The following is a 13,562-nucleotide window of genomic DNA, read 5'->3' on the forward strand; positions in this document are numbered from 1 at the left end:
CAGGCTTTGATCCTATCGTCACCAGCCGTGGAGACGCGGGGCTGCATACATCAGTTGACAGCAGTGATTACAATGGTGAAGTTGAATGGCTTAAGCACATGTATTGGGGGGGAGTGGGTAGCAATAAGATACCGTGCGAGTTTAAGGCACTCGGCACTGATGTTATGGATATCCATAACATTACGGAGCTGGTCGGTGCTCCCCGGGCCTGGGTTACCTTACCTTGAGGTTACCTTGAGGTGCTTCCGGGCCTCAGCGTCCCCCGCGGCCCGGTCGTCGACCAGGCCTCCTGGTTGCTCCTGGTTTAACTACACATTGTTGAACACATTGCAGCACTTCCGGAGAGTCGGGAGACCCCACGGGACTCTCCCCTCAGACGCGCTCACATTATTCAACCTCATTATCACCTGACATACTCCAGTGCAACTGCTCCCCTCTACCCAAACCTTCCCCCTTTTTTCCCCTCTTTCCCAACTCAAACCCCGCTTCCCCAACCCCTTCCCCTCGTCCCCAACTCCTCCCCCTCTCTGCCAAGCTTTCCCCCCCCCCTTCACCAGCCCCACGAAACCCTCTTCAGCGAGCCGTTTATGTCTGGCGTTCATTAGACATAAACAAAGTTTATCGCCACCCACATGTGTAGAGTACCGGCCATGGCAGCCGATTCCAACACCACAAGAAGGATTCCAACACCACAAGAAGGATTCCAACACCGCAAGAAGGATTCCAACACCACAAGAAGGATTCCAACACCACAAGAAGGATTCCAACACCGCAAGAAGGATTCCAACACCACAAGAAGGATTCCAACACCACAAGAAGGATTCCAACACCACAAGAAGGATTCCAACACCACAAGAAGGATTCCAACACCACAAGAAGGATTCCAACACCGCAAGAAGGATTTAAACAATTCAATGATGATTCAAACAATACAAGAAGGAGATGAAATAATATATATATATATATATATATATATATATATATATATATATATATATATATATATATATAAAAGACGCCACGAAGATCTCTTACAAACGTAGGAGTAACAAACAATAACAACTCATCACTCATGACAAAATAAACACCTCCAACTGGTCCTGTTTTGTTTCTCATCGTCGTAAGTCCTCAAGAACCCGTCATTATCTTCAAGACTTCGCAGGTAACTGGATTTTGCAGGCTACGGACACATTCTTAATTAGCCGACGTACGTGTGTGTGTGTGTGTGTGTGTACTCACCTAGTTGTGCTTTGCTTTTTCGGCCCGCCTCTCAACTGTCAATCAATCAACTGTTTCTACTAATTTTATCTAACCCCCACACACCCCAGGAAGCAGCCCGTAACAGCTGTCTAACTCCCAGGTACCTATTTACTGCTAGGTAACAGGTGCATCAGGGTTAAAGAAACTCTGCCCGTTTGTCTCTGCCGGCGCAGGGAATCGAACCCGGGCCACAGTATTACGAGTCCCGCGCGCTGTCCACTCAGCTATCAGACCTTTTTTTTGTGTGTGTACACTCGCATATTTGTACCTGCAGGATCGAGCATTAGCTGGTGCGTGCCTCGGTACCCACTCCGCCACTCGGCCGCTCTGTTACCTAGCAGTAAAATAGGTACCTGGGTGTTAGTCAGCTGTCACGGGCTGCTTCCTGGGGGTGGAGGCCTGGTCGAGGACCGGGCCGCGGGGACACTAAAAAGCCCCGAAATCATCTCAAGATAACCCACAACAACACGGCCGACAGTACCGTAAAGGTCTGGGCCACGGTACCCAGGCCACGACCACCAGTACCGCTAACCTTGTCCTTATTAAGAGTTATCAGTAGAAGACAGCACGAGACGCCGGAGCTGAGGCTCGGGCAAGTGGAGCAGGAATGTGTGTCCACTACATGACCGCGCTTGTCTGCTGGTGATTAGTTGTGTGGGTGTGGGTGTACTCACCCACTTGTGCTAGGGGGTTGAGCTTCGCCTCTCTGGTCCCGCCTCTCAACTGTCAGTCAACTGGTCGTCAGCCTACTGGGCTCTATCATATCCTACATGGTCGTGGAGTCGGCCTCCACTACATCACTTCCGAGTGCATTCTATGTGTTAACTACTCTGATAATAAAACATTCTAATGTCTCTGCGGCTCATCTGGGTACTGAGCTTCCACCTGTGTCCCCTTGTTCGTGTTCCACCCGTGCTAAATAATGTTTGTATATACCCTATCAATTTCCCTGAGAATTTCGTAGGTGGTTATCTATTAGTAGGGCGGGATGTAGGTAATCATGTTTTGCCTACATTATATTTTTTCAGTGACGTGAGGTTCAATTGCAGTAGTCTTTCCTCGTAGCTCATACCCCTCAGCTCGAATACTAGTCTGGTGTCATACCTTTGAATCTTCAACAATATAGTCTTGTGCATGACTAAATACCGACTCTACGCAATTCTTATACTGGTCAACCTGGCACATACCGCTGATGATATCCTCTTGATGTGGGGGTTGATATCACATGCCGGCGTGATATCAACCCCCAGATATTTCTTTACCCGATTAGCACCTGTACACTCACAGTACTGTGCCAGAGGCGTGTTGAGGAGCCCGGCCCGTACTCACAGTACTGTGCCAGAGGCGTGTTGAGGAGCCCGGCCCGTACTCACAGTACTGTGCCAGAGGCGTGTTGAGGAGCCCGGCCCGTACTCACAGTACTGTGCCAGAGGCGTGTTGAGGAGCCCGGCCCGTACTCACAGTACTGTGCCAGAGGCGTGTTGAGGAGCCCGGCCCGTACTCACAGTACTGTGCCAGAGGCGTGTTGAGGAGCCCGGCCCGTACTCACAGTACTGTGCCAGAGGCGTGTTGAGGAGCCCGGCCCGTACTCACAGTACTGTGCCAGAGGCGTGTTGAGGAGCCCGGCCCGTACTCACAGTACTGTGCCAGAGGCGTGTTGAACAACTATTAGGTCAAGCGTACAAATATATACTGTCAGGTCTAAAAGTTAATGTTTTGTGTTGCTGAATTAGACCAAATAGCATTCTGAGAAAAATGTAAAAGTGACTGAAAAATCTAACTTAACCCGTCCAAGCAATCATAGGTTTATTACAGTACATGTCGAGTAAACTTGGACTAGGAATGCTTAAGTTTGGGTTTTCATTTTATGTCGTGCCTTCTACAAGACAGTACGAAACGTGAACTGGGACCAACAGTACATATTTGTACGTTCAAATAGTTGCTATAATTACAATCATTTTGGCAGGATTTGTTGCATATGTTCAGTGGTCAGATCTGTATGTGGTGGTGCTGCCAGTGTTCAGGCACGGCACATGGCCCCGTCCCAGCACGCCCGGTGTGAGGCACGGCCCCGCCCCAGCACGCCTGGTGTGAAGCACGGCACACGGCCCCGTCCCAGCACGCCTGGTGTGAAGCACGGCCCCGTCCCAGTACGCCCGGTGTGAAGCACGCCACACGGCCCCGTCCCAGTACGCCCGGTGTGAAGCACGGCACACGGCCCCGTGCCAGCACGCCAGGTGTGAAGCACGGCACACGGCCCCGTGCCAGCACGCCAGGTGTGAAGCACGCCACACGGCCCCGTCCCAGCACGTCCACGTACCTGCCTGCTGGACATGAAAGCGTTCCTTACGCCTCTCATCTCGTCACAGAGACCCAGGGAGAGCTTAAAGCCGACGGACTGTACAAGGTGCATCTTTGTCACGGCGTCCGCCATGGTGGCTGTGTCCTGCCCACGCACTCACTCACTCACACACACACACTCACACACACACACACACACACACTCACACACACACACACACACACACACACACACACACACACACACACACACACACACACACACACACACACACACATACACACACACACCAGTAGGCTCAGGAATCTGTACACCAGTTGATTGACAGTTGAGAGGCGGGACCAAAGAGCCAAAGCTTAACCCCCGCACGCACAAATAGGTGAGTACACACACACACACATACACAATATACTGAGAGAACTGGACCTTACCAGACTGGAGGAAAGGAGAGAGATAAGGGGGACATATTAACAACATATAAGATTCTGAGGGAAATTGACAAAATAGACAAAGCCGCGTTGTTCAAAACTAGGAACAGCCGAACTAAGAGTCACAGACGGAAACTGGAGACGCAAATGAATCAGAGACATCAAGAAGAACCTTTTCAGTGTTAGAGATGTCAGTGTATAGAATAGGTTAGATGCATAAGTCATTGAAGCAAATTCGATCCAAAACGTTAAAAGTAGTCATTAATGAGTCATTGTATTAAACTACGAAGTTGGGAAGGCGGGTCTCGGAGCCCAGCTCGACCCGGCAAGCACATCTAGGTAAATACACACACTATACATCGTATTCACTGATAACAATAAATACACAATTTCACTAGGAAGAGAAATCGAAGAACTCATCATGAAGACTTAAGAGCAACAACTCAACATTGAAGTTAATGATTGCAGGTGTGGAAGCTGAAGGTGGCAGGGTGGAATAAGACCAGCCTGCAACACAGGGAATACACACCTGGTGCTGGTCGCCGCATGTGTGTACACCCCTGGTGCTGGTCGCCGCATGTGTGTACACCCCTGGTGCTGGTCGCCGCTTGTGTGTACACCCCTGGTGCTGGTCGCCGCATGTGTGTACACCCCTGGTGCTGGTCGCCGCATGTGTGTACACCCCTGGTGCTGGTCGCCGCATGTGTGTACACCCCTGGTGCTGGTCGCCGCATGTGTGTACACCCCTGGTGCTGGTCGCCGCTTGTGTGTACACCCCTGGTGCTGGTCGCCGCATGTGTGTACACGCCTGGTGCTGGTCGCCGCTTGTGTGTACACCCCTGGTGCTGGTCGCCGCATGTGTGTACACCCCTGGTGCTGGTCGCCGCATGTGTGTACACACCTGGTGCTGGTCGCCGCATGTGTGTACACCCCTGGTGCTGGTCGCCGCTTGTGTGTACACCCCTGGTGCTGGTCGCCGCATGTGTGTACACCCCTGGTGCTGGTCGCCGCTTGTGTGTACACACCTGGTGCTGGTCGCCGCTTGTGTGTACACGCCTGGTGCTGGTCGCCGCTTGTGTGTACACCCCTGGTGCTGGTCGCCGCATGTGTGTACACCCCTGGTGCTGGTCGCCGCATGTGTGTACACCCCTGGTGCTGGTCGCCGCATGTGTGTACACCCCTGGTGCTGGTCGCCGCTTGTGTGTACACCCCTGGTGCTGGTCGCCGCATGTGTGTACACCCCTGGTGCTGGTCGCCGCTTGTGTGTACACGCCTGGTGCTGGTCGCCGCTTGTGTGTACACCCCTGGTGCTGGTCGCCGCATGTGTGTACACGCCTGGTGCTGGTCGCCGCTTGTGTGTACACCCCTGGTGCTGGTCGCCGCATGTGTGTACACCCCTGGTGCTGGTCGCCGCATGTGTGTACACCCCTGGTGCTGGTCGCCGCATGTGTGTACACCCCTGGTGCTGGTCGCCGCTTGTGTGTACACCCCTGGTGCTGGTCGCCGCTTGTGTGTATACCCCTGGTGCTGGTCGCCGCTTGTGTGTACACCCCTGGTCCTGGTCGCCGCTTGTGTGTACACCCCTGGTACTGGTCGCCGCATGTGTGTACACCCCTGGTGCTGGTCGCCGCTTGTGCGTACACCCCTGGTGCTGGTCGCCGCATGTGTGTACACCCCTGGTGCTGGTCGCCGCATGTGTGTACACCCCTGGTGCTGGTCGCCGCTTGTGTGTACACACCTGGTGCTGGTCGCCGCATGTGTGTACACCCCTGGTGCTGGTCGCCGCTTGTGTGTACACCCCTGGTGCTGGTCGCCGCTAGTGTGTACACACCTGGTGCTGGTCGCCGCATGTGTGTACACACCAAGTAGTGTACGAGGTGTCTCGGTGTACAGTATACACACTAACAGTTTATTTTAGTTCTAATATATATGTATATATATATATATAATGTACATACATATTATATAATATATATATATATATATATATATATATATATATATATATATATATATATGTATATATATATATATATATATATATATATATATATATATATATATATGTATATATATATATATATATATATATATATATATATATATATATATATATATATATATATAATGAGGACTAAACTACTCTTTATGCCTGGTCAGTATAAGCTGTTGATGCGGCCTTAATAACCCTGTCCTGGTTATCATAACTCATCACGATGACACAGCAGCCAAGATAGCATGCCACAAGGATGACGGTAACTTACCCATAGGTAGACTCATCTCTGTCAAGACAATATTGCCCCAAACACTCCCGACTGAGAGAGAGAATCGACCCGTTTCTGGGCCATAATCTCCCACACTACATTATTGAGTGTCCAGTCATTAGGCTCTTCTGACCTGCCGGGATGCGGTACATAGAGCTTTGTAATTACTGTACCCTGGTGTTCTAGAGGATATTTGCACGGTTCATGCAGGGTGTGTATGGGTACAGGCTTCTTATTATAAGGTAGCCAATGATGTCATTGTATGACAGAGAGAAGACACAGACTTTATACATTTCCTTGCGGCTGGAAGATCTTGTGTTGACCACAGGTGTGTTGGCCTCGACACAGTATAGTGACCACAGGTGTGTTGGCCTCGACACAGTATAGTGACCACAGGTGTGTTGGCCTCGACACAGTATAGTGACCACAGGTGTGTTGGCCTCGACACAGTATAGTGACCACAGGTGTGTTGGCCTCGACACAGTATAATGACCACAGGTGTGTTGGCCTCGATACAGTATAGTGACCACAGGTGTGTTGGCCTCGATACAGTATAGTGACCACAGGTGTGTTGGCCTCGACACAGTATAGTGACCACAGGTGTTTTGGCCTCGACACAATGTCACGAACAACTTTCCCGACCTGGAATGTAAACAACTGTCTGCGGGGAGTGACTACCTGGAGAAAGCTGCGTGAAGCCTCAACCCGCGACCTGGGTGGCTTCCTCCCACGCTAACCACAACACAAGCCAAGCCACAATGCGCTGGAGAATTAGTATATGTCAATACATCTTTGCATTCAGTATGTCCATTTCCGGCTGCTGATGAGGAGAGACAGCGACGGAAGTGGCTGTCTCTCCCGGCGCATGGCGCCTGGGGGGGGGAGGGAAAAGAGAGAGAGAGAGAGAGAGAGAGAGAGAGAGAGAGAGAGAGAGAGAGAGAGAGAGAGAGAGAGAGAGAGAGAGAGAGAGAGAGAGAGAGAGAGAGAGAGAGAGAGAGAGAGAAAGAGAAAGAGAGAGAGAGAGAGAGAAAGAGAGAGACTCAAAACAGCCACAATAACCGGTTGAAGTACTGACCTTAAGTATTAAAATATTTAGGTTGTTTATGCATCAGACTGGATGGGTTAGGTGGGTTGCTTGGGTTTCTACTTAGGCGAAAATTGCATGTTTGCGGAGTAGCGAGTCTGGCCCACGGCGCAGTGGCATCCCCGTTACCTTGACAACGTAGACAGCAGACATTATAGACACTCGAATAATAGAACAGAAGCTCAAAACATGTGTGAAAGCATCAGAGACTATGTGAATGCTATGAAGTATTCACCTAGACATCCATATATGCTGAAATACATCTGAAGAACCTCACACACACACTCACAGCTCCCTGACAAGAGAAAGCAAGTCTAGCCAACACCCACACATCGTGTCAGCAAGGCGGACAGCCCGCCTGCTGTCGTAACGCTCACTATATTTCCCATTTCTAAACCTCTCTATCCTCTTTACTACAACAGCAACAACAATAGAATAGGCATGGGGGGCGCATAATATATGAACAAAAGTATAAACGGTATGTTAGCTATTCATAAAACTCGCACCGTCCAGTACCCGGGTAGTGGGGTGTCCCCAGCACCGTCCAGGACCCGGGTAGTGGGGTGTCCCCAGCACCGTCCAGGACCCGGGGCGTGTAGCGTAGCTGGCCTGGCCCGCGGACGTTCACCCGACAGCCAGCTCCTGAGGGCACACGCTGGGCGTAAGCGGTACTTCTCTTCCCGTAAAAAATAATGTACAAAAGCGATCAAATAACTGCCTTTCTAAAACTATAATTGCGGGTGATTCCACGAAGTACGGATGACGGCCGGTACACAAAAGTATGTAGCCTCGCGTCTCGCCCGCCTGCTCCCGGTGACAACTGCCGCTAGCCGCTACACGCTTCAATACCTCCTCATACCCTCCCTCATGAATGTCTCACCTTACGAGGTGCCGCATGAGGCCATGTGGTGGGCGAGAGAGACAGGAGCAGCCGAGATGGCGTAATATTTACTCCACACAAAAGGCTCTGTATATCTCTCACGTTACCAGTTGCTGGGATTCTCGGCAGAGTGTGACTTGCTAAACGTGGCCGCAGGAAGCCGTAGCCTCGGCCGCGATGCTCTGATATACTGCTCTTGGCCCATACTGATATCGCTTTATTTTACTTCGAAATATAGAGTAACATATAAACTTCTATTCATGTAATTTATTAGACGATTAAAATGCATGTAATTTTATATTTCAGTCTACCGTGATCAGCTTGGGTTTAGTATTAATTCCCACAAGCCTAGTCTGTGTGTGATGGGAAATTTGTTTCATTAATTGTGCACCCCATACCTATCCTGTGGATGGTGGTGGACTCCAATACCTATCCTGTGGATGGTAGTGGATCCCAAACCCACTACTGTGGGTTATTGTACAGCCCATATCGCCTGGTGCTTACTGTCATATAATGGATCTTATATGCCATCTTTATACCCCAAAATGCATTTAACCAAGCAAGTTACACGCTTGATAAGCTAATTACATAGTTGAATGCATACTTGAACAGTGAATTGTATCATAATGGTCCCTCAAAAGCAGGACCACAACTATCTCTTAAGTTAAGCTATTTGTGGTGAGATAGTTACTTAGAAGTTTCAATATGCTTATCACGCACTTTAAAGGTCCAAAACCCTGTGAAAGGGTGAGGGCCAAGTGCCTCACGAGGGTGAGGAGGCGGGGTTGTCTAACACTGACAAGGTCACTAATTACTGCCTGCCTCACCTCTCCTCCCTACAAGCTCCACCACCCCTAATACTTTCTCCATCAGTGATGGAGAAACAGTGTTGGAGGAACTACGCCACTGACGTACTTCCTCCACCACTGACGGACTTCCTCCTCCACTGACGTACTTCCTTCTCCACTGACGTACCTCCTCCTCCACTGACGTACCTGCACCACCTCTCAGCTTGGGTTGAGCTGACAACAAAGGAGTGCTGCCAAAGACGTCCCCATCACACAGGTTGGTTAGTGATACAGAGCCAAGTGATCAGTAGCCTGAGCAGACAAACGCTGACTGCATTATGAAACTGCAGCATCTTCACTAACAGTTAAACTGATCCAGGACAACAACCTCTCTCACAGACACGCCTATTAAAGCGCTGATTTTTTTTTTAAATTGGACGTTTAGCGGGAAATAAAAAAAAGACAGGGCTTATGAAGCCAAAAATTTAAAATCCCAGAGGCTTTTTCCCAGCTTTACCAGGCCAAAGTGACGGAGAAAACAGGGTCTTTGTAAACCTATAGAGCCCAACTGCGTCCTTCTAAGGTTTCCCAACGTCAAGACACTGTCGAACTAAACCCGCCAAACACACACCGAAACTACGACGTTGGTACAACGTTCGAACACGTTTTAACACCTAACCACTTATAACAACCAATATAGCAAGTTGTAACAACATGAAAAGGTTGGCAACCACTGCACTAGACTAATGCAATCTTGGAAACTTCGTCCTTTGTCTGGACGTCATTGTTGTCGCTGCTCCTACCATGCCACGACACGTGCTCTACAGGTGCCACTGCCTGCATAGACATCACTGAGCTAGACGCCACAACAAATGTGTCTCGGAGCTGCGAACACAGGCAAATACAACGCAAAACAAGGCAAAGTCGACCCTGCTGGATACCAAGGTAGTGATCTCAGCGAGGAACACGCTTGAACAAAGAACAATGATACATTTGAACCAAGGCTTAAAAATGCGAAAATGTATTGTAAATGTCATCTCACTTTTCTTCACGTGATTTGTGTTCAAGATGAGTGGGATCCAAGTTAGTGTGTGTACCGTGTATAATCTACCCCTAACCCGACGACTGCTCGGAATACAAATACTGGTAATTAATAAATCTCGAGGTCAGGCTACGGCTACGCTCCCCCGATTACTACACACACAGAGTTTCCTCTGCCATTATGACGTCTAGGATTATTACAAAGACTAGTGAGACTACGAGAACTGTATCCGTCTGACTGCCAGGTGTACACTGAATACAGGAGCACACACAGCAGTGCGCGTCATATTTGACCCAGTGTATACCAATTCTCTTAAGTATCCACTGGACCCAAACTTTTCAGTGACAAATGTTCAGTTTATTGTACACATTATGCTCATTGTTATTCTTATTGGTTTAATCCTTATATATTTTGGATCTAAATACTCATATACTATTTTATTTTGTGTTCCAATTATTATAAGTACTTAATTGCGCGCGCGCGGGTGTGTGTGTGTGTGTGTGTGTGTGTGTGTGTGTGTGTGTGTGTGTGTGTGTGTGTGTGTGTGTGTGTGTGTGTGTGTGTGTGTGTGTGTGTGTGATAACTGACGTGAGCAGAGCTGCCAACCTATGCAATGGTGATTAATACATTATAAAGTGTTATTATTGTCTATCATTCTATTTCCCAGAAGAAAACATTTGCGGATGTTCCTGTACAATATTTATTATGTGTATGATTGTTATGTGACTAAGTGTTATTTGAGAAGGCATAAGATCACCACTTACTGTACTGTTGGTACGCGATATGTTGGCTCTTGCTTGTGTTTGGTCATATTGTAAGTGGGTTGAGGTCTTGCGAGCGCAGTCGTCTCTTCAGCACTAGGCTGGGCCACAAATCTTACATATTATAGACCTTTGCGAATGTACATTATGATAGGATAAGAGGTAAGATAAGATTGCCGATTATTGTGTGGAATATCAGTGGAATCGTCTTGTGAGTCCATAAGAGACTTCTGTTTGGCCAGTCCACAGTGACTAATGTTTTGGTCATAGTGATTTAAAGTTTATGACCAATTTGACTTGGATATATTAACGTTTATAATTAATTCATGTGTATCTAACTTTAGTCTAATGCACCAATATTATACTAAGTTCATGTATCTTGAATATAATGTAAATACCAATTCTATTGATGTGTTTAGCATCTATTATATAAATATACCAATATACTGATAGTTTGTTGCACCAGTTTCCCTTACCTTAGACAAATGACTTAAGACCAGGTGTTGTTCTATTAAGAGTGGGAGTCTACCACTGAGCCTTGCTGGGGGCATATCACAGGAGTGCACAGAGCTCCTGCACACCCTGGATAAAACTGCCAGGTTTACCATAGAGGACCCTGGATAAACTGCCAGGTTTACCATAGAGGACCCTGGATAAACTGCCAGGTTTACCATAGAGGACCCTGGATAAACTGCCAGGTTTACTTCGACAAACAGGAACCAGAGGTACTCAGGATGGCACTGCATGCCTCTGATAGCAAGGAAATACTACGTTTCCTGAGTGGCAATGCCTGCTGTTGCCTTTTGCTAACTCTCGGGTTTGTGGTAATTAGTTGATCAATAACTAATTAAGGTTTGATTAGCGGCCGTAATTGGACGCGATCTGAAAGGAATCGAACCTCGCAAATACGGTCAATAACCAATTTCCTGTATTAATTGTGCTGTTAGGCCGTTCCTGTTCACCTAATAGGCTTTTAAGGCCACTTCCGAAGACCGCCGACGCTCGTCACAACACCCCGACAACAATCAACGCTACAACAATTATCTCATCCACGCCACAACACCCTATTACAACTACGTCAACCCCTTCACAACTACGCCACAACACCCACCACAACTACACCACAACACCCACCACAACTACACCACAACACCCACCACAACTACACCACAACACCCACCCCAACTACACCACAACTACGCCACAACACCCACCACAACTACACCACAAAACCCACCACAACTACACCACAACTACGCCACAACACCCACCACAACTACGCCACATAAGATACTAACGGGGAATATAGCCAAGGTTGACAGGGGCAGCCTGTTTAAAATGCGAAGTACGAAATGAAGACGGACTTAAAAGCCTTAAATACACTGGAGGAAATACCCGTCCCCCCTTACGAGTTATCAACAAGTTCAATGCACTTCAGGCCAGATTCTGCAAAGAACCTGAACGTCATGGAAGGCGTTTCAACGCAACAGGTACATGTGGGGCGTAGAGGGCAAGACCTGACTCGCCAGTAGTCCAGTAGGTAAGCAATAGTGGGCAAGGCCATAGGCTACGTAATAAGAAGCAAAGAGGTCATGGGTGTGTTGCATTAGACGACCACTATTAAAGAAAAAAAAGGGCGGGGGAGGAGGCCTTGGTGATGAAACACGGCCTTTGCAAACTGTTTTCCAGAACACAAGCAGCAACAACATCCCAAATCATTGATATTTACGAATAAAAATGCGTAAAATGTCATTTATTATTCAGCAAGATGATGAGATATAAATAAGTTTGGTGTTAGGACAAGTGTAGTAGTTTACCTTGTAGTTGTAGTTGACCCTGGAGCGCCTGGAGCCAGGTCGCTTGTAGTTGAGGTACCTGTCAGGTGGAGGGGCCGTGGAGGGCATGGCTCAGGTGTGTGGTGGTGGCTCAGGTGTGTGGTGGTGGCGAGCCTAGCGGTACTTGGCCATGTTGAAGGAGCGGGGGTTAGCCTCTCTTGTCCGCTCTCTACCACCACCAACCACACGCCCTCATCACCACGCCTGGCATGATGACTTCTGGCCACAAGTGGCTGTGGTGATCTTCCTCGCACCTCTCTCTTAATGGTTTAGTCGCCTCTCACACTGTTTGCAGTAGTGCTTAGCATTTACTCGCAAATATACACAAAGGTTGCACTTTCAACAGCATTTATCACTCGAAGGTAATATCACATATTAACACTTTCAATCGTAAATAAATGAAAATACACGTTAGGCTTCTGGAGCACTGAGATCAGTTTGATCTGAGATCATCACTCGCCAACACGACCTCCAGACCCACCGCCCACTCACCAACCACTCCCACACAGTACGGAAATGTGACTGGACACCACTAAGGGCTGTGGTCACCACTGTGGGCTGTGGTCACCGCTCTGGTCACCACTGTGAGCTCTGGTCACCGCTCTGGTCACCACTGTGGCCACCTACACTGGCCAGCCAACATGCCACATGATTTGAAGCTCGATATGTGAGCTACAATGTGTCTTCACACACCACCGACACACCTCACGCGAGAGGCAACCATCCAGGGAGGACTGGTTACATATCTTGCTCGTGATTGCAAGCAAGGCATCGATCATAGACACAAGGAGGGCACGTAAGGAACCAGCGACTGTGGGAGGAACGTAACGTAGCTCCAATCGTGGCCGAGGTGAGCGCCCAACTCCCCGCCTCACCTGAGCCGCCGTCGGCCTGGTACAGGTGAGGCGGGATGCCAGG

The 13,562-nt window shown here is 48.8% G+C and overlaps 1 protein-coding gene across 4 annotated transcripts in view; it reads right to left on the reverse strand.

The window, feature by feature from the left end:
* Prosap (prosap) overlaps window positions 1-13,492 on the reverse strand; it is a 324,394-nt gene extending 310,902 nt beyond the window's left edge. For 3 of the 4 annotated variants that reach the window (XM_045765688.2, XM_045765692.2, XM_045765687.2), the window contains exon 1: window positions 12,627-13,492. In XM_045765688.2, coding sequence (XP_045621644.1) covers window positions 12,627-12,713 — 87 coding nt within the window. In that variant the 5' untranslated portion in view covers window positions 12,714-13,492. The remainder of the gene's footprint in view (window positions 1-12,626) is intronic. The other variant, XM_045765689.2, reaches the window with a different exon arrangement.
* Window positions 13,493-13,562: the final 70 nt, after the last annotated feature.

Source organism: Procambarus clarkii, chromosome 17 (genome assembly GCF_040958095.1).
Source record: "Procambarus clarkii isolate CNS0578487 chromosome 17, FALCON_Pclarkii_2.0, whole genome shotgun sequence".
Taxonomy (NCBI): Eukaryota; Metazoa; Arthropoda; class Malacostraca; order Decapoda; family Cambaridae; genus Procambarus; species Procambarus clarkii.